The sequence below is a fragment of the Quercus suber genome, unplaced genomic scaffold (genome assembly GCF_002906115.3).
Source record: "Quercus suber isolate HL8 unplaced genomic scaffold, Cork oak 2.0 scaffold_1, whole genome shotgun sequence".
Lineage (NCBI taxonomy): Eukaryota > Viridiplantae > Streptophyta > Magnoliopsida > Fagales > Fagaceae > Quercus > Quercus suber.
Window position 1 is genome coordinate 882,387 of NW_027069468.1, and position 25,838 is coordinate 908,224.

At 33.8% G+C, this 25,838-nt stretch overlaps 1 protein-coding gene and 1 long non-coding RNA gene across 29 annotated transcripts; one reads left to right on the forward strand and one right to left on the reverse strand.

Moving 5' to 3' along the window:
- The first annotated feature begins 1,389 nt into the window (after positions 1 to 1,389).
- Positions 1,390 to 10,995, forward strand: LOC111992305 (uncharacterized protein At5g02240). Of its 27 annotated transcripts, none has more exons than XR_010628477.1 (13): positions 4,349 to 5,161; positions 5,247 to 5,339; positions 5,878 to 6,029; positions 6,139 to 6,312; positions 6,407 to 6,478; positions 6,632 to 6,730; positions 6,935 to 8,687; positions 8,881 to 8,973; positions 9,071 to 9,142; positions 9,308 to 9,401; positions 9,606 to 9,696; positions 10,331 to 10,420; positions 10,868 to 10,995. XR_010628477.1 is itself a non-coding variant. In XM_065772011.1 (13 exons), exons 8-13 carry the CDS (start codon positions 8,613 to 8,615, stop codon positions 10,890 to 10,892), a joined length of 450 nt encoding a protein of 149 aa, XP_065628083.1. In that variant the 5' UTR covers positions 4,349 to 5,161; positions 5,247 to 5,339; positions 5,878 to 6,029; positions 6,139 to 6,312; positions 6,407 to 6,478; positions 6,632 to 6,730; positions 6,935 to 8,298; the 3' UTR covers positions 10,893 to 10,994. The 27 variants fall into 27 exon arrangements, 6 of the variants coding, with proteins under 6 accessions (XP_065628059.1, XP_065628083.1, XP_065628032.1 ...); XM_065772011.1 differs by lacking the exon at positions 10,331 to 10,420 and having other exon boundaries at positions 6,935 to 8,298; positions 8,613 to 8,687; positions 10,868 to 10,994; XM_065771987.1 differs by lacking the exons at positions 4,349 to 5,161; positions 10,331 to 10,420 and adding an exon at positions 1,390 to 1,951 and having other exon boundaries at positions 10,868 to 10,994.
- A 2,182-nt stretch (positions 10,996 to 13,177) lies between these two features.
- LOC136068468 (uncharacterized) lies at positions 13,178 to 14,935 on the reverse strand. Of its 2 annotated transcripts, XR_010629832.1 has the most exons (3): positions 14,334 to 14,935; positions 14,078 to 14,165; positions 13,178 to 13,759 (listed from the first exon to the last, which is right to left on the reverse strand). It is a non-coding gene; the product is annotated as an uncharacterized LOC136068468 (long non-coding RNA). The 2 variants fall into 2 exon arrangements; XR_010629824.1 differs by lacking the exon at positions 14,334 to 14,935 and having other exon boundaries at positions 14,078 to 14,326.
- Positions 14,936 to 25,838: the final 10,903 nt, after the last annotated feature.

Here is a 25,838-nt window from a genome sequence, read left to right on the forward strand (position 1 = left end):
AAATCAAAAGCCATTATTGAGCAGTGGTGCCATTTACAAAACTAGTGAAGGCTTTTAATAGTTTCTAATAGTTTTAAATAGCAATCGAGTTTTAAAGTGAATGAGTTTTTTTTTTAAATTTTTAATTGTATTATTAATTTAGGTTATCATGTGTTCTTGAATTGTCTCAGTTCAAGTATTTAATTGTATAAGAACAATTAATTATGAAATATATAATTTCTTAAATCACAAAGAATTTCATATCGATATAAGAAAACACCTCGATGCCCTAGTATTTACATTATTGACTTAAATCAATTATCACTATTATTCTTGTTTACAATTACTGGGCAAAAATTATTCTTCATTTTCACCAAAATTTTTTTTTTTAATTACATTGTCTTTGAATTTACTCCACTCCTTGTGGTTCGACCTCGATATTTCGAGAATTATATTGTTACGATCTCCTGCACTTGGAAGTGAGCAAGTAATCAACCCCTCGTTCATTTAGGATGTGCTTGCTGTTCTTTTGTTGCCGGATTTGTAGAGAAATTTTAAAAATATTTTGTTGAGGTTTTGGGTTTGATTTTTGGGTTATTTAATGAGTTTATAGAGATATTTTTGGAGATTCGCCTAGGATTTTTTCCCAGTTTTTTCAGTGGGTTTTTTTGTGGCTTTTCTGTAGATTTTTCATGAGTATTTTGCTAGGAATTTGAGTGTTTTTCTATGGAGAGTGTAGAGACGTGAGAGGGAAAATCTTAAGGATTGAGAGGTTTTTTAAAAAAAAAAAAAAAAAAAAAGGGTTTGTGTTATTGTGATTGAATTTTTTGGGTTTGTGTTCTTTCTTGTTCATGTTTAAGATGAAACTAGATTTGAATTCATGTGTATTTTGGGTTCTAATTTAGTTTTTTTTTTTTTTTCATTTTTCATTTTGTTAAAATTGATAAATTAATTTTTAAAAATCAAAGGTTGACATGGATGCTAATGTGTCTTTTTAAAATATTATTTTATACTGATGTGGCATTTTTAAATATTATTTTATTGGTCACGTTAGCATTTAGTGTGCCAATAGTACGCTCCGTCTACCACATAGGATATTTCTGTTAGTAAGATAACGGTAAGGACTAAAATATAATGTTTTTTTCATTTTAAAGACTAAAAGTGGTAAAATAAAAAGTTATGAACAAAAATAAAAATAAAGTTAAAAGGTAAGAAACAAAAGTACATTTATGCCCTTCAAATTTGAATGGTTTGTATTATTGTAGGCTTGTAGCCGCTTCTTTGGTCTCTGTGGCTATTTAGTTAGCTAGGTATTATCTCCTTTTAACCCCCACCCCCAACAAAAAAAAAAAAAAAAAACTCTTTATATATTTACTTTTTAAAGAAAACCTAAAATAAAAAAGAAAAGAAAGATTGCTCTTTTTTCTTACGCAGAACCATTATGGAGTAGACACTAGTGGGGCAATCTTTATTCGCCTTTTGCACGCAAAATCAAAAACCATTACTGAGCAGTGGTGCCATTTACAAAACTAGTGAAGGCAAATATTTTTTCACAGCAACTTTAATCTTCGTTTTCCCACATTTCATCCTTGCTTTCAGCTTTCTTGTCTGTCTTTCAGCTTTTTCTTTCATCCAACAAGAAGAAATGGTCCATGCAATCCTCTATGGCGTTGTGCAGTCAATCTTTAAACAGTTGGGATCCTTCACTATCCAACAGATTGGATCGTGCACTATCCAACAGTGTGAATCGATATGTGGTGTCAAAGCTGAGTTCGAAAAAATGAATCACACTGTTTCCACTATTCATGCTGTACTTCATGATGCAGAGGAGCAGCAGGTCGAGAACCACCAAGTCAAGGACTGGCTCTTGAAGCTCAGAGATGCAGTTTTTGATGCTGATGACTTGTTGAGCGAGTTCTCCACTCATCTATTGCGGAAAAGAGTGATGGACAGTGATAAAATGCCAAAGAAGGTAAGAATTTTCTTTTCAAGTTCAAACCAACTTGTTTTTGGTTTTAATATGGCTAGCAAAATAAAGGATATGAGAAAGAGGCTTGATGATATAGCAAATGATAGGAAAAATTTCCAGTTGAAGTTGGTAGATCGTCCTTTAGAGACATGGGTTGTGACTAGGGGGAGGGACCAAACTCACTCATTTGTACGTGAAGAAGAAGTTATTGGGAGAGAGGATGATAAGAAGGCCATTATAGATCTATTGTTAGATTTTGATATGGAAGAGAATGTTTCGTTCATATCCATAGTGGGAGTGGGAGGGCTAGGGAAAACCACACTTGTTCAATATGTATACAACGATGAGGAGGTCACGGCTTATTTTGAGTTAAAGATGTGGGTGTGTGTTTCTGATGTTTTTGACGAAAAAGCCATTGTTGAAAAGATAATTGCATCCGCAACTAAACAAAAACCTCAAAACCTTGAAATGGATCAATTGCAAAATGAGCTTCGCAAAATTCTTAACCAAAAGAAGTACTTACTTGTGATGGATGATGTGTGGAATGAGGATAAAGAAAGATGGTGTAGTTTGAGAATGCTTTTGTTGGATGGTTCAAAGGGAAGTAAGGTACTGATAACGACACGGACCAAGTTAGTTGCAGAGATTACCAGCACAGTCTTACCATATGTTTTAGAAGGCCTATCAAAGAGTCAATCTTGGTCATTATTTAAGCAAATGACACTGGGAAAAAAGCAAGAGTTTGACAATCCTAACCTTGAAGCAATTGGATGGGACATTGTAGAAAAATGTCATGGAGTGCCTCTTGTTATAAAGATAATAGGAAGAGTATTATACTCCAAAAAAACCGAAGCTAAATGGTTATATATTAAGAATAATGAACTCACAAATGTAACTCCGCTAAGAGATGGTATTATACCTGTTTTAAAATTGAGTTACAATCATCTTCCATCACATTTAAAGTGTTGTTTTGCATATTGTTCATTATTTCCCAAAAATTATTTGATTGATAAGTTTACATTGATACAACTATGGATAGCACAAGGATTTATCCAATCATCAGAAGAAAATCTACAATTAGAGGATGTTGCTGATGAGTATTTCATGGATCTACATTGGAGGTCTTTCTTCCAAGAAGCAGTAGAAGATCAAGGTAGCAATATGTACTTTAAAATGCATGATTTAATCCATGATCTTGCACAATCAATCTCAAGGATTGAGTGTACACTAGTTGATTCTAATGCCAAAAATGTCGATGAAAAAGTTCGTCATCTATCATTTCCATCTTACCATTCTTCATTCTTTAAGGAGAATTTAACCTTGTTGGTTAAAGCAAACAAGATACGCACATTTATTTTGACAAGTAATCCTTATTTGACTAGTTTTGATGAGGCAAAATTTAACAGTATGTCTATTTTGTTACATTTTGCCATCATTGACGGAAGAATGGAAGAATCAACTCTTAAAACACTTATTTTGACTTTTAAATACTTGCGTGTATTCGACCTACATGGCTTACAAATGGAAACTGTGCCAAAATTTGTAGGTAAAATGATGCACTTGAGGTACCTTGACCTTTCCTATAATTCTATTGAACTTCTCCCTAGATCTATTACTAGACTAGTAAATTTGCAAACATTAAAGCTTATTCATTGTCAAGAGCTCAGGGAATTGCCAAAAGACATTCAAAAGTTGGTCAAGCTCAAGCACCTTCACATAAATGGTTGTAAGAATTTGACTCATGTGCCATGTGGATTAGGACAATTGACTTGTCTTCAAACATTAAGCTTCTTTGTTGTGCGTAAGGACCTTGTAGGCTCCTCCAAGCATTACGGTGAATTAGATGAATTGAACAAGCTAAATGAATTGAGAGGAAGAATAGAGATTAAAAATTTGGCATGGGTGATAGATGCTACCTCGAAGAGTAAGGCTGCAAATTTGAAGGAGAAGCAGCATCTCAGTGAGTTGGAATTAGCATGGAATCCGGACGATGATGGCATAGAAGCTCATCATGATGATGAAAGTTTGTTAGATGGTCTCCAACCACACCAAAGTCTAAAACTTTTGAGATTGGAGGGATACAGGGGTGTAAGATTTTCAAGTTGGCTTTCATCGCTAACAAATCTAGTTAAATTAGATGTAGAGAGTTGTAAGAAGTGTCAACATTTGCCACCTTTGTGCCAACTCCCATCTCTCAAAGAACTATATGTTCGGAATATGGATGGTCTGGAGTACATATCAGACCAAGATACCATTGCTTCATTGGGATCATCATCAACAAAAATCTTCCCATCCCTACTTGTACTCTTTCTCGAGTGCTGTCCTAATCTAAAGGAGTGGTGGAGGAGGGATATCGTTGATAACGGTGATGTGGCAACAACATCAACATCATCAAGTCATTAATATCAGCAACAGATATCACTACCTTACTTTCCTTGTCTTTTAGTATTGCATATACGGGATTGCAATAAACTGTCTTGTATGCCGCTGTTTCCAAATCTTTATCAGCTTTATTTGACAAATGCCAGCTGGAAGCCATCGCAACAGACAATGGCGATGACTATGAATACGGTAGAGGCTTCTTTATTACCATCCTCCTCCTCCTCCTCCTCCTCTCCTCTCTGCGGATTGCACTGGTTGAACAGGTTGACTTTGGAAAACATCCAGGACATAGAGTCTCTGCCAGAGTTGCTGCTGCAAAATTTGATTTCTCTTGAGAGATTGGACATTAGGGAGTGCCCCAGGCTAACATCTCTATCTCGAATTTTGCAATATCTCCCCTCCCTTAAGAGTTTGACAATTGCACGCTGCGAGTTGGTTGATCAGTTCAGTGACGACACAGAATGTCATCTCCCTACATCTACGTGCCTCCAGACTTTGGTTTTCACAGGAATTTCAAAACTGGAATCTCTCCCGGCGTATCTTCAACACGTTACCACTCTCCAAACGCTCAAGGTTTACGAATGTCCCAGTTTCTTGACTTTACCGGAATGGATCGGTAACCTCACATCACTTCGAATGATTTTAATTGAGGACAGCCCCAATCTGACATCACTACCCGAAGGAATGCGTCGCCTAACCTCTTTACAGATGCTGAGAATTCTCGATTGTCCCCAATTAGAGCAAAGATGCAAAGAGGAAAATGGCGAGGATTGGTATAAGATTGCTCACGTCCCATTCATTAGATTTTGATAATTTGCTTGGGAATTTTTGGTATGTAATTTAATGTCTTTTTTCATTTTTTTTTTTTTTTTTAATACTAATGTTTTGGGAAATTTATTTGCAATTCCATACACAGAAATTTTGGAAGCACAATATGAATTACTGAATTACTCATATCCTGAACAAATGTTGGGAGCAGATGTATCTGGTTCGTTATCAATTTTTAACGGTATAAGTTTAATTATTAGTCTCAATTCTTGTACAAACTCGAATTCGATTGTTATTCTGCTCTTCTTTCTTCTCCTTGAATGAGAAATGTTTGTAATTTCAATTTCTCTCATGTATCATGATTACACTTCTAGACTTCAGACTATATACATGCATAATCTGTGACTTTAGCAAGTATATAAAGCATAAACAGATTAACAAGTCTTCAACTAACCCAACCTCTATCTTGGGGAAGTAGAGAATCATCAGAAGGCCTTCATCATATATATATGGAGTCTGCTGGTGGTCTGATCCAGTATAAACTTCAAACTACTAATTCTCTACGGAAAAACTAAAACAAGCGGATGAGAGCTTTGAGCATCTACCTTCATTCATTACTCATAATTGGTTCTTGTTCAACACTTTTGGACTCTGCAGTTTTCAATAATTAAGTGCTAATTACCTTCTTTTTCTTTTTTATAAAAATGGTCATTCTAGATACAATTTCTTCACATATGATGATTTACTTAGCTGGTCTATTGATTTAAGTGCATAAACAGATTGCTAGAAGGGATGCATAGTTCCTACAATCCAAGGTATTGATGCTCTTGTAATTCTCATTAGCACTGTGCTGAAGATGAAACTTGACTTTGATCCAAGAAAAGGTTGAAGCCCTCGGTTCTATTTCGAAGACGGAGCATATCCTAAACAGGTCATTAATACATTTGCTGATCTTTGGATGGCGATGTGTTTTTGTTTTTTGTTATTTGTCCTACTATTCATGGAATATTTTTGCTTCATAAGTTGATTGGATTGGACAGAAAAACCAAATAGACGCTGGTGGAGTATTGCTTTCCTCCTTTTCACTTAGTCAAATCTTGTTTACTGCTTGGAGATGGTTGCAGCTAGACAGGCAGTACTCTTTGCGACGGAAATTGGCCTTCAACAACACTTTGAAGGTGACTCAGAAATTGGAATAAAGGTGCTACAAAATGGTGACATGCTTTCCTCATCCTTTGGTCATTTAGTTAGAGACACTTTAATTCATGTAACCTCCCTTAAGAGTTTTTCTTTCTCTCATATTGTTAGGCAAGGCAATACGGTTGCGCATGCTTTAGCCCAGAGAGCAAAGCTTTCTTTTCCTATGATAGTTTGGATGGAGTATGTTCCATCTAATATAGACTTGTTTGTTTTAGCAGATTGTTTAGTTTCTTAAATAATATCAGGGGACTTGGTCCTGTTTCTTAAAAAAAAAAAAATCTGTTTACTACAGTTTTTTTTTCTTTTTTCTGAGTCATATGATTTATATGTCAGCCAAGGTTGCGAGAGTGAAGCAAATTGTGTTGGTTGGCTCTATGGGTGGAACAAACCCAAATCGTCCCTTGAACAGCTTGAGTAACAACAATATTTTTGGTTCGTGAATCATGATCCCTTTATATATTAATATCTCATGAATTCTTTCTTGTTCCATTTCCTTTCTTTGGTTATTTGTTCTTTGCTAATAGTATAATTAATAAAAACATAATGCTAGGCCAAATGCTTTATCTTTTTTACCATATTGTAGCTGTGGAAGATAAAGGCTGAGCAGTATTTGGCTAACTCTGGTATTTCATATAGAAATGCAGTTGCCAACATCAAAGAGAACTGTTGTTGACAATGAAGTGGAGTTTAGGCTTAGCAAACATGCTCTTGCTACAAGATTTACTTGGTTGGTTGACAATCACTTTTGACACCTTCAGTATGCTAATTTTTTAAGGCTTCATGATATAGGTGAGTTGACAATCACTTGATGCATATCTTATCACCAAACATTTATCGAAATGCTTCATAGGCAGTTAGGGTTCTTTGACTATATCATAAGAAAGGGTAAGAGCTGTGCAAATTTACAGATCATTATTTAGTTTATAGAATTTTCCTTTTTTTTATTCTCTCTGTTAAGATTTGTATTTTCTATGCTTGTGATGTCTTAAAATGCAACCACACTCATTTTTACTTTCTTGCCATGTATGTGAGTCTAGAAGTTGCATTAATTGGGAATTATTTTAGATGCATATTATGCAATTCATCTATAAGAAATGGACAAATCTTTTTAATGAAGATGATTTAAGGGAATGGTTGGGAATTGATGATTACAACAAGCCTTTCATTTTTTTTTTAACTAAAAATTAAAATAAGCGATATATATTCAAAAGAGTGGGTTATATGGTTTGATATTGAAAGTCTCAAATTTTTTCTTGGTTTATTGGAGTTGCCTTGTTAAGAAAAACAATGAATTATTGTGTCTATATTTGGAAACTAAGGTTTTATAGCTTACAATCTTTGCTTGGTATTGTTCATACGGGTATAAGAAAATGAGTTGAATTATGGAGGGTATACTAACAAGGGCAAAATGAAGGTTGCATTGTCCTTTAGAATTAGGTGTCATACAATGGTATCTCCTTTTCTGTTGTCCCTAGTATTCTAAACTTTGTTTCTTGTTGGTTAGGTGTAGCAATATAAATTAGCGGATCTTTTCCAATGATTTGGAGTATCAGGCATCTTAGTGCATTAATGATTGGGTATTAGGATTTCAAGGTTGAGATTAGGCTTAAGGAATATCTAGATATGGTTAAAAAATCTGCAGAATAATGCAAACAAGATAGTGAGGAAGGAAAAAAAAATGAAGAAGAAGAAGAGACAAGTGACAAGATTGCCTCAGAATCAAAAGCTTTTTTTGGAGTTTCAACTAGATACTAATTACAAGAATCTTATAAAATTCTTAATTATCCATATCTTGCTTACATAGATGGCCATACCATCTACTTCAGTATTCTTTTCCCCCCTATTTTTGTTGCTAAAGTTTTGGACAATTTATTTGCAATTTGAATATGCAAAAACAAGCATAAAGAAAACATTTGAAAGGGTGCCAGCAGGAAACAGGGGACAAATGCAAAAAATTGCTCCACATCCTGGAGTTTGGAAGGGAAGAACCTGTCCATTAGGTATGTGCTTAATTATTTATCCTATTCATCTAAGAAACTCTTTTGCTATTTTTTTCTGATGAGCGACATTTCAGTTGATCTCCTATGCAATTGAGTCATAGGTAAAACCTAGTGTTATCTTTGTTTAACTTCTCATTTGTAGTAGTTGTTGTGCATATTCCATTTGTTATCACTTATCACATATGATGATTTACTTAGCTGGTTTATTGATTTAAGTGCATAAATAGATTGCTATAAGGGATGCTGGCAGTATAGTTCCTACAATCTATGGTATTAATGCTCTTGTAATTCTCATAAGCACTGTTGTGCTGAAGATGAAACCTGACTTTGATCCAAGCAAAGGTCGAAGCCCTAGGTTCTATTTTGAAGATGGAGCATATCCTAAACAGGTTATTAGTACATTTGCTGATCTTTGGATGGCAATATGTTTTTGTTTTTTGTTATTCGTTCTATTGTTCATGGCATATTTTTGCTTCATAAGTTGATTGGATTGGATAGAAAAACCAAATAGACGCTAGTGGAGTATTGCTTTCCTCCTTTTCACTTAGTCAAATTTTGTTTACTACTTGGAGATGGTTGCAGCTAGACGAGCAGTACTCTTTGAGACGGAAATTGGCCTTTAACAATGCCACTTTGAAGGTGACTCAGAAATTGGAACAAAGGTGCTTCAAAATGGTGACATGCTTTCCTTATCCTTTGGTCATTTATAAGTTAGAGACGCTTTAATTCATGTAACCTCCCTTAGGAGTTTTTCTTTCTCTCATATTGTTAGGCAAGGCAATACAGTTGCGCATGCTTTAGCCCAAAGAGCAAGACTTTCTTTCCCTTTGATAGTTTGGATGGAGTATGTTTCACCTGATGTAGACTTGTTTGTTTCAGCAGATTGTTCAGTTTCTTAAATAATATCAATGGACTTGGTCCTATTTCTCAAAAAAAAAAAAAAAAAAAAAATCTATTTACTGCAGTTTTTTTCTTTTTTCTGAGTCATATGATTTATATGTCAGCCAAGGTTGTGAGAGTGAAGCATATTGTGTTGGTTGGCTCTATGGGTGGAACAAACCCAAATCATCCCTTGAACAGCTTGAGTAACAGCAATATTTTTGGTTCGTGAATCATGATCCCTTTATATAATAATATCACATGAATTCTTTCTTGTTCCCTTTCCTCTCTTTGGTTATTTGTTCTTTGCTAATAGTATAATTAATAAAAACATAATGCTAGGACAAATGCTTTATCTTTTTTACCATATTGTAAGTGTGGAAGATAAAGGCTGAGCAGTATTTGGCTAAGTCTGGTATTTCATATAGAAATGCAGTTGCTAGCATCAACGAGAGCTGCCATTGACAATGAAGTGGAGTTCAGGCTTAGCAAACAAGCTCTTGCTACAAGATTTACTAGGTTGGTTGAAAATCACTTTTGACAACTTCAGTATGCTAATTTTTACATCTTCATGATATAGGTGAGCTGACAATCACTTGATGCATATCTTATCACCAAACATTTATCGAAATGCTTCATAGGTAGTTAGGGTTCTCTGACTATATCATAAGAAAGGGTAAGAGTTGTGCAGATTTGCATATCATTATTTAGTTTATAGAATTTTCCTTTTTTATTCTTTCTCTGTTAAAATTTGTATTTTCTAAGCTTGTGATGTCTTAAAATGCAACCGCCCTCATTTTTACTTTCTTGCCATGTATGTGAGTCTAGAAGATGCATTAATTAGGAATTTATTTTAGATGCATATTATGCAATTCATCTATAAGAAATGGACAAATCTTTTTAATGAAGATGATTTAAGGGAATGGTTAGGAATTGATAATTACAGCAAGCCTTTCATTTTTTTTTTTAATTACAAATTAAAATAAGTGATATATATTCAAAAGAGTGGGTTATATGGTTTGATTCTGAAAGTCTCAAATTTTTTCTTGGTTTATTGGAGTTGCCATGTTAAGAAAAACAATGAATTATTTTGTCTATATTTGGAAACTAAGGTTTTATAGCTTACAGTCTTTGCTTGGTATTGTTCATACAGGTATAAGAAAATGAGTTGAATTATGGAGGGTATACTAACAATGGCAAAATGGAGGTTGCATTGTCCTTTAGAATTAGGTGTCATACAATGGTATCTCCTTTTCTGTTGTCCCTAATGTTCTAAACTTTGTTTCTTCTTGGTTAGGTGTAGCAATAGAAATTAGCGGATCTTTTCCAATGATCTGGGGTATTAGGCATCTTAGTGCATTAATGATTGGGTATTAGGATTTCAAGGTTGAGATTAGGCTTAAGGAATATCTATGTATGGTTAAAAAATCTGCAGAATAATGCAAACAAGATAGTAAGGAGGAAAAAAAGAGAGAGAGAGAGAGAGAGAGAGACAAGGGACAAGATTGCCTCAGAATCAAAGCTCTTTTTGGAGTTTCAACTAGATACTAATTACAAGAATCTTATAAAATTCTTAATTATCCATATCTTGCTTTTACATAAATGGCCATACCATCCACTTTAGTTCCCCCTCCCCCCCTAATTTTGTTGCTGATGTTTTGGACAATTTATTTGCAATTTGAATATGCAGAAACAAGCACAAAGAAAACATTTAAAAGGGTGCCAGTAGGAAACAGGGGACAAGTGCAAAAAATTGCTCACATCCAGGAGTTTGGAAGGGAAGAACCTGTCCATTAGGTATGTGCTTAATTATTTATCCTATTCATCTAAGAAACTCTTTTGCTATTATTTTTTGATGAGTGATATTTCAGTTGATCTCATATGCAATTGAGGCATAGGTAAAACCTAGTGTTATCTTTGTTTAACTTCTCATTTGTGGTAGTTGTAGCGCATCTTTCATCTGTTATCACTTATCATACGCCAAAATATATTGTAGACTAATGTTTTTGAAAGAGAGGTTATGTTTGATATGGAAGAAGAGTGCATATATGGCACTTATATGTTAGGCTTACGATCCTTCACTTTTGTCTCTATATTTGTTCAAACATGTACCTATGCTTAGGCCTGTTATGGCTCTCTACACTCTTGTCTGATGGTGAGCACTATGTGGTTTTTTTGGTTCATCTAATATGTACTATTTTAGGTTAATTAAAAACCTTTGATCTCTCTCTCTCTCTCTCTCTCTCTCTCTCTCTCTCTCTCTCTCTCTCTCTCTCTTTGTGTGTGTGCGTGCTTTGGGCAGTGGGCCAAGCCCGAGGATGCCAAAGAGCCCTAGGACAATCAAGTATTAATAAGGGCATGTGGGTTACTGGGCCGAGGAGGAGGGCTATAACAACAAGTAGGTGATGTTGTCCAGGGAGCCAAACTTCCTCGGAAAACAAAATGGAAGTCTGATGTTCGACAACCCAACAAGTACTTGGTAGTAGGCAACCATGCTTGGGAGGATAAGCTTTAGAGAAGTGAGTCAACAAAGAATTGAGAAATATCTGAGAAGAAAGTTGCTACCACCACATTGAATGCTCTGCATCTAACCAATTGACCGCATTAATGCGAAGGTAATACCTAAGCAGTGACTTTTAGCCTTACAGCTACACATAAGGACTTCAAGAAGGTTTTGATGGGACAAATATCAAGAAGACTAGTTGTTTGATCAACAAGTGAAAGGCTGAGATGGGAGAAGGGAAAGGAGTATAAAAAGGGAAGGATTCCTTTACAAGAAGGGAATTGAAAAAAAAAAAAATGGAAGGAAGAACTTTGTAATCAAGAACTTGAACACTTGTATAAGTCTCAGAGATATATATAAGAACATACCATCCTCGGATTTGACCAAGGAGCGCTTTTCTTTTCAACTTGTTCTTCCCTGTCATTCCTATACTAAACTAACCCATTGTGATTCACATTTGACTTGTTAAACATTAAATATTAATCCACTCTCTAACAAATTTATTTTTGTAAGCTTGTTGGGCCATTGTCTAGATCTTTTGGGTCGTGGATCATTTCATGCCATTACAGTAGTCATGTTAATTTTTTTTTTTGTTTTTGGGTGAAAGTTGTAGTCATTGGTTACAATTAAGTTTGTAGCCAAATTTTGTCCATTTCCTTTTAGCATGGATCTTTACTCTGGACTTCAAGTTAAAGACTAATTGACGGATCAACAAGTCTGACTCAAATGGTATGACCTCTCTTAGGCAGAGGCCATAATGAGATTCTAATTTTAGCTTAGTGAGGTTTTCATTTTACTTTTGAAATAAATAAATAAATTATAAACGCACGGCAGTCTATGTGGCAACTTATGGGTATACAAATAATATGTTGATACTATTGTTAGCTACATTAGTTTTTTTCATCAGATACGACTTGTGTACTGGATATGATACAATTTGGTCATGTGTCCAAAACTAAACATGTGTCCAAATCTTATTGTGTCGAGTGCACTGGATACAAGCTTCACATTTTCTCATCTATTCCTTAATTGACTTGTCATATTTCTCTATCAAAGTGAAGTTTCTGCTCAACAGACGTGATAGAACTTTTGCCATAATTGTTAATAAAAAATTATAAGCTTTTCTTGTTTCTCATTGTGAGACTCACTTTTCATATCCCTTTATCAAAGGAAAGTTTCTGTTGAATAGACGTTATAAAACTTTTGCCATAATTGTCAATAAAACATAAAGGCGAAATTACATTATTAGTCTTTGAAGTTTACCAGAATGGACCGAAGTGGACTAAACTACACTAATGTGGCTCAATAAGAGCATAGTAATAATAAATGCTACATTTCAGTTTTTAGATATTATATAGATTATATAAATTCTCTCATGCTAAAAAGTTATTCTCTCATTGAAGTTGCATTGGCCATAGGGTATAATATTGAAAAAAGTAACCTTTTATGTATTTATTCTTTTCAGTGCAAACTTATAGCTGAAATGAAATAGAGAAGGAAATTAAATAGAGGTTCCCATTTTCCACACTCATGGTACAATTCAGACCCCAAATGCATGACTATAGAATACAACATCTAGTCCAAATATATACATGTTCTATTACACAATATTACTTAAATTCAATTACTTTAAAGCAAAGAAATAGCCTGGATAAAATGAAAATGGTGTACATAGTCAATACTTTGCAACATGACAAAATGAAGTACAGAAGCATCAAGCAAGAGTTTCATAGCCTCAGCTAAAATAGAAAATACCCAAGCGGTGGCATAAGTAAGTGTCATGGCCCAATTAAACCAAGCCTTGTTAACATTGACACGGCTGGTTTCAACTTCAAGCCTTTCTCCCAAACATGATTGTAGTCATGAGGGCTGTCCACTCTTCAAATCCCATCTTTGATCCAATTCTCCTATGCCACATGCTTGCCTCACCAACATCATAACCCTCTTCTTCCATAGAATTTTTGAAACTGATTAAATCATCAAAGGTCTTCAAGCAAAATTGAAATGATGTTCCAAACCCTCTTGTTTCTCAAATTCACCACCCATAATAAAACCTATTTGGGAAGGCTTTTGGAACCACTGCACATGGAAATCACTCTCATCTCAGACCTCCAAATAATCACTCTCAGCAAAATTTGTAACAAATATAATATCTATAACTACTATTCAAGAATTTACAAATAGAGAAAATGGCAAATGAGAAGGAAAAAAAAAAATATCATGCAATGAATGCATTCTGTAGCTCAATTGAAGTGCTACTATCTCCCCACTAGGGAACAAGATGGAGAGATCTCTAATACACATCACTCATGTCTTAATTACCTAGCCAACCAAGAAGAAAGAAATGAATGCATTCCATGATCATCAGTAGATTAAACATATGTATTTTATACTTACACGTTTGCAATATGATGTGCATATCTTGCAGTTGAGTGCATTGCGAGGAACCTCTAGTCATTTATAGCATCCAGCCATATTTATGTAGCTTCATAAAGAACAGAATGTTCACCAATCATGTTATATTTCTTTGGATGTTGTTTTAAACTCAAAATCCATAGTAGCAACTCTAACATATTTCAGTGTAAGTTTTTCTATACAGTTAAAATTACCTACAGTAATAGGAAATAACTATATGAGAGTTAAAATTACTAACCAAAGACTAAATCTCAAGTTGATCGCAAACCGGAGTACATTAGAGCATCAAAAGAAAGTTGATCTTGAAATTATGAACAAACGATAGTGCTTACTTGATAACATAAATTTGATGGTCTCCTACAGGCATGCACACACACTAAGAGAGAGAGAGAGAGAGAGAGAGAGAGAGAGAGAGAGAGAGAGAGAGAGAGAGATCAAAGGTTTTTAATTAACCTAAAATAGTACATATTAGATGAACCAAAAAAACCACATAGTGCTCACCATCAGACAAGAGTGTAGAGAGCCATAACAGGCCTAAGCATAGGTACATGTTTGAACAAATATAGAGACAAAAGTGAAGGATCGTAAGCCTAACATATAAGTGCCATATATGCACTCTTCTTCCATATCAAACATAACCTCTCTTTCAAAAACATTAGTCTACAATATATTTTGGCGTATGATAAGTGATAACAGATGAAAGATGCGCTACAACTACCACAAATGAGAAGTTAAACAAAGATAACACTAGGTTTTACCTATGCCTCAATTGCATATGAGATCAACTGAAATATCACTCATCAAAAAATAATAGCAAAAGAGTTTCTTAGATGAATAGGATAAATAATTAAGCACATACCTAATGGACAGGTTNTGTTTGGAAGAAAAAAAAAAAAAAAAAAAAAAAAAAAAAAAAAAAAAAAAAAAAAAAAAAAAAAAAAAAAAAAAAAAAAAAAAAAAAAAAAGATACTTACATGCATGCATAAGCAGAGAGAATTGAAGGTGGAAATCGAGATCTAGTTGCTCAAATAAACAATACAAATTATTAATGTTTAGACAAAGATAATCGGGACTAGTTTCAATGCCCACAAATCCTGTCCACTAAACAATGTTTGTTTAAAAATATGCATGGCATTTTCTTCTTGACTACATTGAAGAACTGATTGAAACATTGAAAATAAAAAATAAAAAAAAGGAAAGGGAAGCTTGGCCAATATTCTTTCTTTTCTCTATGTTTTTTTGCGATTTTAAAAAACCCGTCACACAATACTCGGAGCAGGTTGTCCTACATACACACACTCACAAAAGACCCACAAAAGACGTAGAAAAAGAGAGGTCTTTGGAGTAAAATATTGTTAAGGTTTTGTTACTGGTTTTCATTAATTTAAGGGTTTTAAATAATTTACTAAAGAAATTTCAAGTTACGATTTTGTATAAGCTGATTTGTTTCTATTAATGTGAAATACCTTGATGGACATAAGCATTTCTTGAAAATGGGTTTGCGGATAGTATTTTATGAATCTAGTAAGTTAGCATTAGCAATAATAAACAAAAATTAAGCTAAATTACAAATTTCATTTATACAAAGAACAAATCTTTTCGTTGGAATTAGTATGGGTGTGTAAGGGTTGGGTTTGGGCAAGAATGGTTTCCCAAACGTTGTATAGCAAGCTACTGATACTTTTATTCTTATCAAGATTAATTATTTCTCACCTGTTAAATTCTGATTTTTCATGTTAGTTTTTGTTGGCTTTAATTCCATGCCAATTTGATTGTATTTCTTTTTAACAATGCGCTGCCTTGTCCACGAAACAATGTTTGTTTAAAAATACGTAGGTTAAGATTCTTGGTTAATAATAATAAAAGATTAAACTCATATACTGCATGTACCTACAATTGAGTGATACAACGTGGTTTTGGTTTATATTCTGTTGAGATAATATATATTTTTCCTGCCTCCTCTAAATTAACAATACATATTCTTAAGACAAAGATAAACGGAGTAGTTGAATCTTTCCACTAGGCAGCTAACTATGTTTGTTTAAAATTAAGCATGGCATATTCTTATGTACATTCCTATGATATTGTCTACTTAACTAAACGCCAACGGAAAGAAACATTTTTAAAAAATAAATAAAAGAAAAAGTTGCCTTGGTCATTTTCTCTTTTCTCTCCTTTTTTTATAGCCGCCCAAAGTAGAAAAAGAGAAGTCTTTAAATTAAAATATTGTTATAGATAATAAACTATTAAAGTTTTGTCACTAGTCTTTAATAATTTAATGGAAAAACATCACGTAATAATTTTCAAGATGATTTGTGTTTTTGGCTTAGAATATCTCTATCATGATCACCTACATTCTAAGAGTAGCTAATGATTATATATTAGACGTGTCGGTGAATTGGAAATGGGTTTACCGGTTCTATTTTATGGAATGAAACCCCATGATTATTGAGGGTCTTTGTTTGCCACTGTTTTGCCATCACAATGTGTACAATAGCATGTTGTAATTCTCTGTTCAGAAAAGGAGAATGGGGAAAACACATTCCTGGCTCAAGAATTTGTAAAGAACTACTATAAAACCTATTTGATCCCAAGTTGTGCAATTGAGGTTAACCTCACGAAGGTATATGAGTATATAATTGGGGGTTGGGACCTGCAACACTCACTATATTGGTATTCCCAGAGCCTTGTCAAAGATTGATTGCAAAATAAACAACATGCCCCAGATTCACCATGCTTAATAATTTTTAACTTTAAAAGGGAGGAATGCCGTAAGGCCAAGGTTGTCACAATCAAAATCCTAGATAGGATCTTCTCTTGATGACCTACAAAAAAAATAAAAATTTTATGTAATTAAAATTTCCATACTAATACTAGTATTTTTTTTTTTCTAACTTATTCTGACCAAAAAAAAAAAAAAAAACTAATTTTTCATACATGAGCAAGGAAGAAACAAAACCCTTCAATTCGTTTAGCATAAAAATTTTCATTGGTTATAGAAACAAAACTAATTTTTCTGACATAATATTTTGTACCTTGATACTCACAGTCACATGCATTCATCTTAAAAAAAGATAAAAGAAAAGATACCCTCGTGCATATGCAGGGAGAAGGTGGAAATTATCTCGATCTAGTTGCTCAAATAAACAATACATATTATGTTTAGACAAGATGATCGGGACTAGTTTCCATGCTAACAATGCGCATGGCATTTTCTTCTCGAGTACATTGAAGAACTAAAACAATGTTTGTTTGAAAATATGCGTGGCATTTTCTTCTCGAGTACATTGAAGAACTAAAACAATGTTTGTTTGAAAATATGCATGGCCAATATTCTTTCTTTTCTTTCACACACACACACACACAAAAAAAAAAAAAATTTCCTTTCTTTTTCTCTCCGTTTTTTGTAGCCGGCCAGTGATTTTAGAAAACACCTCACACGATACTCGGAGCAATTTGTCCTAAATGCACACATGACACGCTCACCAGAAAGACAGTAGAAAAACAGAGGTCTTTCATGTGAAATACTGTTAAAAATAATAAACTATGAAGGTTTTGTACTTTTGTTACTGGTTTTTACTTTTCATTAATTTAATGAACAAATATCAAGTTACAATTTTGTATGAGCTGATTTGTTATTATATTAATGTGAAATAGCTTGATGGACATGTGCATGTCTTGAAAATGCGGGTTTTCCGGCCAGTTGTATTTTATGGACTAGCTAAACACAAGATGCTCTCTACTTTAGAGAGCAAACCCACAAAATAAGCTACTGTTCATGTTCCAGGGGACTAGCTATATCCTGTTTTTTTTTTTTTTGGCTAATGAACANGGGGGGGGGGGGGGGGGGGGGGGGGGGGGGGGGGCGAAGGATGGGGTCTTCGTCCCCGCCCCGCTTCGCATGACGGGAAAAACTTTCTCACCCCATCCTTGCCCCTTAGGGCCCTACGAAGCCCTGCCCCACCCCGTAAAACTCTACTTTTTGTTAATTTGTCCTACAATTAGCAAACGTTTTTTAATGAAACCTATTTTATTGATAAAAATATACTTGAAATTACAACTAAATTTATCCCATCAAATCAAATCAATTTTTAGAAAAAATTAAATAATATATCCAAGTGTTTAACAAGACAATCATAAAAAAATAAAATAAAATAAAAAATTCTCATAGTGTAACACATAACAAAGTAAAGGCAGGGAATCACATTAGGTAGAATAAAATAAGCTAATATTGATATGTTTGTTTAAATAGTAGGGTTTTAGGATATAAAAAATTTACAATTATAACCCTTAGCAACGCGGGGTGGGGCGGGGACAGGAACGGGCGGGGCAGGGTGGGTTCAAAAAGTCTAAACCCATCCCTGCCCCGTGGTGCAGGGCTAAAATCTTGCCCCATCCCCACCCCACCACCTTTGCGAGGCGGGGAAAACCCACGCAGGGCGAAGCGGGGAGGGGCGGGTTAAGCGGGGCGAGGAAAAATTGCCATCCCTATTTCAACCTGTTTGCTAAAACCTTTGAAACAATTCTGGATATCACATTTTCTAAACTGATTGGACGAAAATCAGACATATATTATGGTTCATTCTTTTTTGGAATGAGGACAATATGTGTGTAATTCATTTTTCTTAGAAAATGGCCAGAATGTAAAATAGACAAGACAGCATTTGTAACATCCCCACCTACGACATGCTAGTATTTTTGAAAGAAGAAGGGAGACATACCATTCAGGCCAGGTGATTTAGATGGGTGCATATGAAATAAAGCTCTTTTAACCTCTTCTGCTATGTATGGTTGGATAAGATGGTGATTCATTTCCGGAGTGACCACATGATCCACTGCTTCCAAGACTCTTTCATTATAAGATGGATGTGCCGAAGTAAACAACCCTTGGAAATAATCTACTGCCACCCTTGCAATATCGTCCTCATTCTCACACCAATTTCCTCTATTATCAAAAATTCCATTGATATGATTCTTCCTTTTTCATTGACTGGCTCTTTGATGGAAGAATTTGGTATTTTTATCACCTACTTGCAGCCAAATGGATCTAGATTGTTGCCTCCAATGTAGTTCATCTTGATACAAAATTGTATTGATCTCATCTTTAACTCTTCTAATTTCATGATAGTTGTCGGCCACATTTGAAGTGTACAAGTCGTGTAGAACCTGATGTTTGGCTATAAGCTGATGTGATGAAGCACCAAATGTGACCCTACTCCAATCCACTAGTGCCATCCTGCATTGTTGGACTTTTTCAAAAAGAATAAATATTGGGCTGCCCGTTGGTATCACATTGGTCCATGCATGTTGTATTATAGCTTCACAATTAGGGTGGGTTTCCCACTTTTCCTCAAACCGTCTAGGTATTCTTGTAGGCCTAACATGATGTTGTTCCACCTATGTATTCAAAATAAGAGGCACATGATCAGAGTAAGACACAGGAAAATGTGATACTCTACTGTAAGGAAATAGTTCCCTCCATGCCAACATTGCACAAGCTCTATCAAGTCGATCCTGCACATAATCATCTCCCTCACAACCATTTTCCCATGTAAAAATATTTCCAGTGTAACCCAATCAATCGATCCACAATGCAATAAAGTACTTCTAAAATCTTGCATGAGATGCATTGGTTTAGGTAGCCGCCCATTCTTTTCCTTAGTAGACAAGATCTCATTGTAGTCTCCTATACACAACCATAGAGTTGAAGTCCATGTGCTCAAATGTTTGAGTAAATCCCAAGTTTCATGCCTCAAATGTTATTGTGGTTTCCCATAAAAGCCAGTAATCCTCCAAGACATGGTTTGTTTAGTAAGAATGAGAGCATCAATGTGGTTCTGATTGTAAGTTTGGATATTCCAATCCACTTCCTCTTTCCATAACATTGCTAAGCCACCCTTCCTACCCAAACAAGGAACAGCCAACATAGCATCAAAATGTAACTCATTCTGAATCCATTTCATTTCATCAATGGTTCGTTTTGTGTCCATCAGAAACAAAACTTTGAAAGCTTTTTCTCTCACTAAGTAAGAGAGGACCTCCACTGCCCATGGGTTCCCAAGCCCACGGCAGTTCCAACTTAGGATAATCATTGCTCTCGGCAGGGCTAGGTATCATCCTCCATTGTTGTAAATAGATTGGTGTTCACATCCTATGTTTTTGGTCTCTTGTTTTTCTCCGTCTCCACTCTTACCCCTGTTTTATGTTGAACTGGGTATTCCCTCTTCTTTCCCAAAGTTCCCGAAATGCCCCCTACTTCTTTTGTAACAAAATCAACTTTTCGATCAACTCTTTTCCACATTGCTATTTTATGGTTGCTCCTAGATACGTGTTTCCTATGAAAAGACTCATTTGCTTGCGTCACATTACCAACTGCCTTTGAGTTTGAGTTTTGGGTGGAGTTAAGAATAGGCACATTGAATAAATTATCTCTAATAAATTTGGGATGAAGCACAATTGTAGTATTCGTAGTATTTTCCTTGATCACCAATGCCTTTACCTTATCAGAAATTTGCACTTCCTCTTTATTAGGAAGAGAACTGCTATTCCTATTAACTTGCCCCTTCTCAATGATTCGTTGAGATGTCCATCACAAGGCCATGATTTTCAGGATTGCTAATATTGATTCCCGAAACATGTGTTGGTTCAGTAAGTGTAACCGCTGAAGCAGTTTTCGCCTTTGTCACTGCTTCCATAGGTTTGTCTTGCTTCCTGTTTCACTGGCCTTCCTCTGCTCGCCGATACCCAGCCTTCAGCCATTCCCCATATTGGAAGGCTTGCGTTTCCTTATTTCTCGGTTTATCACAAGACTTAACTTCATGCCCAATCAATCCACATTGAAAGTAGAAACTAACCAACCTTTCATATTTGAACGCCACCCATACTATATATCCCTCGGGGCTCATAATTTGACTACCACGACGAAGAGGCTTGTCTAATGGGATTTCGACTCGAATTCGAAGGAACCTGGCTTGGTCAAAATTTAAACCTTTGCAATCAACTTCAACGACCCGTCCCAATTCCAAACCAATGTCTTGCCCTACTTCTTTAGAGAAAAGATCAAATGGAAGTCCCCATACTTGAACCCATATTCCAGAATCTTTTCCAGAAAAGATCAAACCGATGTCTTGCCCTCCTTCTCAACATCCTTCCAGAATCTTTTCCCTTTGGGTAGGATGGACTTGTATAACTCGACCCTCCTCGGATGTTAATTTAACTTGCTATAAACATTCAATAACCTCGTGATCCATGAAAACTGAAAGTAGTAGTAAGGAAAACGAAAAAGAAAAAACCACTTCTGGAACAGTAGTGGAGGGAAAACTCACCCTAAGTGAGAGAGAAAACTCCTATCATGAGGAGAGAGATGCCATTGCCGTGTTTCAGTGTTTAAACAGTGAAAACTGTTGTAGGTTTTTATTGGTGGAATATAAAGTAGAGCAGGAAAAGTGAGAGTGAAGATTTGAACTCTATATTGGAGTGATACAAATACTTTGTTTAGTTTGGGATTAATTGATTGGTTAATTATAGTTGGTGATATGGATTTCAGCAATATACAAAAGGAAAGAATAACATAGCAACAAATTTAGGAATCAATCATTCCTAGACAAATTACACAAATCCTCTACCAATACTAATAAGGTTTCTTTTCAAATTAGGTTGGAAAAAAGTCTTTCAAACTTTTTCTATATCTTTTTATTTGATGTTAATTTTGAAAATCTAATTGTCGGATATGTTTTTTTTTTTTTTGTTCTTAATACACATGTCAAATTTCATTTGAATCCAATGTTATTTACTATTTAATCAATAAACTTATTTTTATGCATAATTTTCTAACACAAAAACTTGGAAATTTAAACATGTCATTGATTTCATAGCTATTGATATTTGATCTTCTTGAAATTTTGCAAATATGGAAAATATAATAAGAACATGCTATCTAACAATTAGATTTTTAAAATTCATATCCAATTAAAGATATAGGATGAGTTTGGAGGGTTTCTCTCTAAACTAGTTTGGAGGAAAACATTTTCCACCATTACTTAGCGTCAAATTTGGCTCTCCTACCGTTACTCAAGATCAGCAATTGATTTTTCTCCAAGAGAAAATCAATCTACTCATAATTAAACATTGTGAATTATTTTGAAACTCTTCTTTGTACAGTCACTTTAACAATTGTATCTCTCTCTCTCTCTCTCTCTCTCTCTCTCTCTCAACAAAAATTGAGAAAAAGGAAAAAGAAAGCGCAACCATATTCATTATGAATAAAAGAAATGAGAGTTTTTTTTTTTTGAGAGAAAAAGAAATGAGAGAGTTGAGAGAGAATTTCTTAAAACTATTTGCAAAAACTATGTTGTTTTAGAGGATTTAATGGCAAGTTGTCAATGTGATCGATGGATGATTACCGTTGACAACAAATAGATTATTTATGGACAAAGATGGTAAAACTAAAAAACTTAAAACTTATTAAAATAAAACTTAAAAAAAGAATGAAAATGACAATTCACCAATTTAAAAGGTAAAATTTTTGTTTTTATCTTTTTCTTTATTTATTATTAGTTAAAGATTATGTGTGTGTATATAAAAGTTTGAAGTTTGAAAACATGGTCTTTACTCTTTTACTAGTGTATAGCTCCGTGTATATGTATGGATACAATTAAAAATAATCACAATAATCACATTTTTTAAACCATACATTTCTAAAATATGTAATGTTTTTTCATTATATATATATATATATATGATTTAGTATTTAATTGGTTTTAGACTCTTTAGTTTATGCACCCAATAATTCACTTGCCACAAAAATTAAAATTTTAAATAGACATGTGGCGAAAAATTGGATTCCAATTGAAATCCAATTTAGAATCTAATTGAATTTGAACTCTTCGATTTTTACATTTAATAATTCACTTGATACAAAATAAAATATTAACTTTGACACGTGGCGCAAAATTAAGAATCTAATTGGATTTTCTCTAAATCTTGGCTATTAATATATACTATCATGTAACTCCATACAAGCGCATGGATGCATTTAAAATTAAACAAAATTTTTATTATAAAAATATAAATAATTAGTCAAAATTTTTTTTTAAGCATGTAACACATGCATTCATGCATACATATAGATACATTTAAAATTAAACACAATTTTTATCATAAAGTATAGATAATTAGTCAATTTTTTTAAAAGTAAATGCAATTAGTCACATATTAAAATTATTATCTAAATTTAATACTACTTATAATAATTTTTTTACTAATTTTTAATAAGATAGAACGTGTGATGATTTTTGTTATGTGGTGATTTTTATTTTATTTATTTATTGAAAAACATGTGGTGATTTTTATTGAGTATATGTGATTTTTTTAAAAAAAAATTTATAGTTTTTTAATATTAGATTCTTAGTATTTTTCACTCATTAACTCACTTGACACAAAAATTAAAAAATTTAAGTAGACACATGGCACAAGCTTAAGTGGATAATTATGGTGTAATTTCCACATAAATTTAGACACATGGTGCAAAATTGGATTATAATTTCAAATTCTAATTCAATTTTCTCCAAGCTTTACCTATTAATATATATATATATAGATGACTTATAAATTTGATTTGTTTTTAGTTATATGATTATGTTTTTTGTGGTTTATTATATTGGACTCATTGTTTTCTATACGAAATTAACTAATTTGGTACAAAAATTTAAAAATTTAGATAAGATGGGACACGTGGCGCAAAATTAAACTCTAATTGAAATTCGATTTTTACACTAAATTAACTCACTTAGCATAAAATTATAAAATTTAGATTAGATGAGACACATGGCGCAAAATTAGACTAATTAAATTCCAATTTGAAACTTAATTAAATTTTCTCTCTGCTTTACCTATTATTATATATATATATATAGATTGTGTGGGGTAGAATATGAGCCTGGGCCGAGAGCCAAAGGCCCAATCATTTCTTAAAAGATGGACCTGGCCCAAAGGCATGGGTGTAAATAAAGTGGTCTGGGGAATAAAAGACAACTCCTTGGGACAAATCCTGTGGAGATCTGGCCTAACTTCTGCTACCAAGGTCCATCGCCGAGGTAATGAGCAGAACCTTTCTTGTAGCAAATACTACAAGAATCACGGATGCCCATTTCCCCTCTAGACCGAGGTGACACTCTCTGGACCGAGGTGACACCCTCTATCAAACTCACCCCGGGAAACACCATGAAGAGATAAGGACCACTGGAGCAGTCACCTCCGCATTAATGAGGTATTTCTACCTAATCTCTACCATATTAAATACCGATTGACTGGCCTGAACAGGAGAAACACCCCCACAAGTCCTATTTCACGATGAAAAAGTGACAAAACAAAGGGGTGATGGAACAAGTATCCCCCAAATCCAACTAGAAACAGGTCAACTATGGAGAGAAGGAAGAGAAAAATACCTATAAAAAGAGGAGAGGTGCAACAGGAGAGAAGATTTAGAAAAATCAAGTAAGAAAGCTTAGAGAAGAACAAGAGAGATAGAGAGCTATAATAGAGAAATATGTCTAAGAGTTTTTAGTCTTTAATCCTATCTCTTGTAATTTGAGAATCCTGTTTTTGTATCTATAAAAGCCTTTTTGGTCCTTCTCATCTTTCAATTTGCTATTTAGATCTCCCGTTGTGGAATATTTGCCATTCTTTTTATAAATTAATTGTGTAAGTCATTTTTGTTATCATTATTCCCAGAGTGGTTGCTTTTGACCCCCACATATATATAGATTGGTCAATTAATACTAGTAATTATTAGCTTTTATATATATATATATATATAAAGGGAAGTAATTATTAAAGATCTTGCATTTTTTAATGAATATTTTTTATAATTATCTTTTTTTATAATAATTTGAGATATATTATTTATGTTTCATGATAATTGCTACTTATTATTATGTTAAGAGACCAATTTATTTTTCACTTACAAAAAAATACCAATTGATTTTTTTAATTGAAAAATACCTATTGATTTTTAGTATAAAATTTAGGTAAAAATATTATTTTGGTCCTTATATTTTGGGGTCATTTTCGACTTGGTTAATGTTATTTTCAATTTTTAGTCAACTTGTAATTAATTTCTGCTAGTGAGTTAACACTAGGAACTAAATTATTACAAGTTGGAAATAACATGGATCAAGTTGACTACTACCAAAATATAGGGACTAAATTGAATTTGATCTCTGTATTATCAAAATAATATTTTAGCCTAAAATTTAACAAGACAAATTTAGAAAGACCTAAAAAAAGAAAAAGAAAAGATAAAAAAGTGGAGATCGGGCTGAAAGAAAATTCTTGTTTTTAATTTATATATTAAAAATTGAAAGTAAAATTTATAGTGTAAACAAATTGGCAAAAAAGGAAGGGGAAAAAAACCTAGGTTGGTTTAAACGGTTTAATGGCAAGTTGTCAATGGGATGGACAAATGATCAACATTGACAACAAATAGATACTTTATGAATTAAAATGATAAAAATAAAACTTAAAAAAGAATGAAAGTGACAATTCACCAAATTAAAAAAAGGTATAATTGTGTTTTGAAACTTAGAGGGCTTAACTGAACAAAAGTATAGTGCTAGAGGATTTGAATGAATTTTAGCCAAACCTAGAATGTGCAATTTGCATTTTAGCCGTTTTTATTTTTATTTTTAAAAAACTCATGGAATTATAAGTTTGAAGCTTGAAAACATGGTCTTTACTCTTTTAT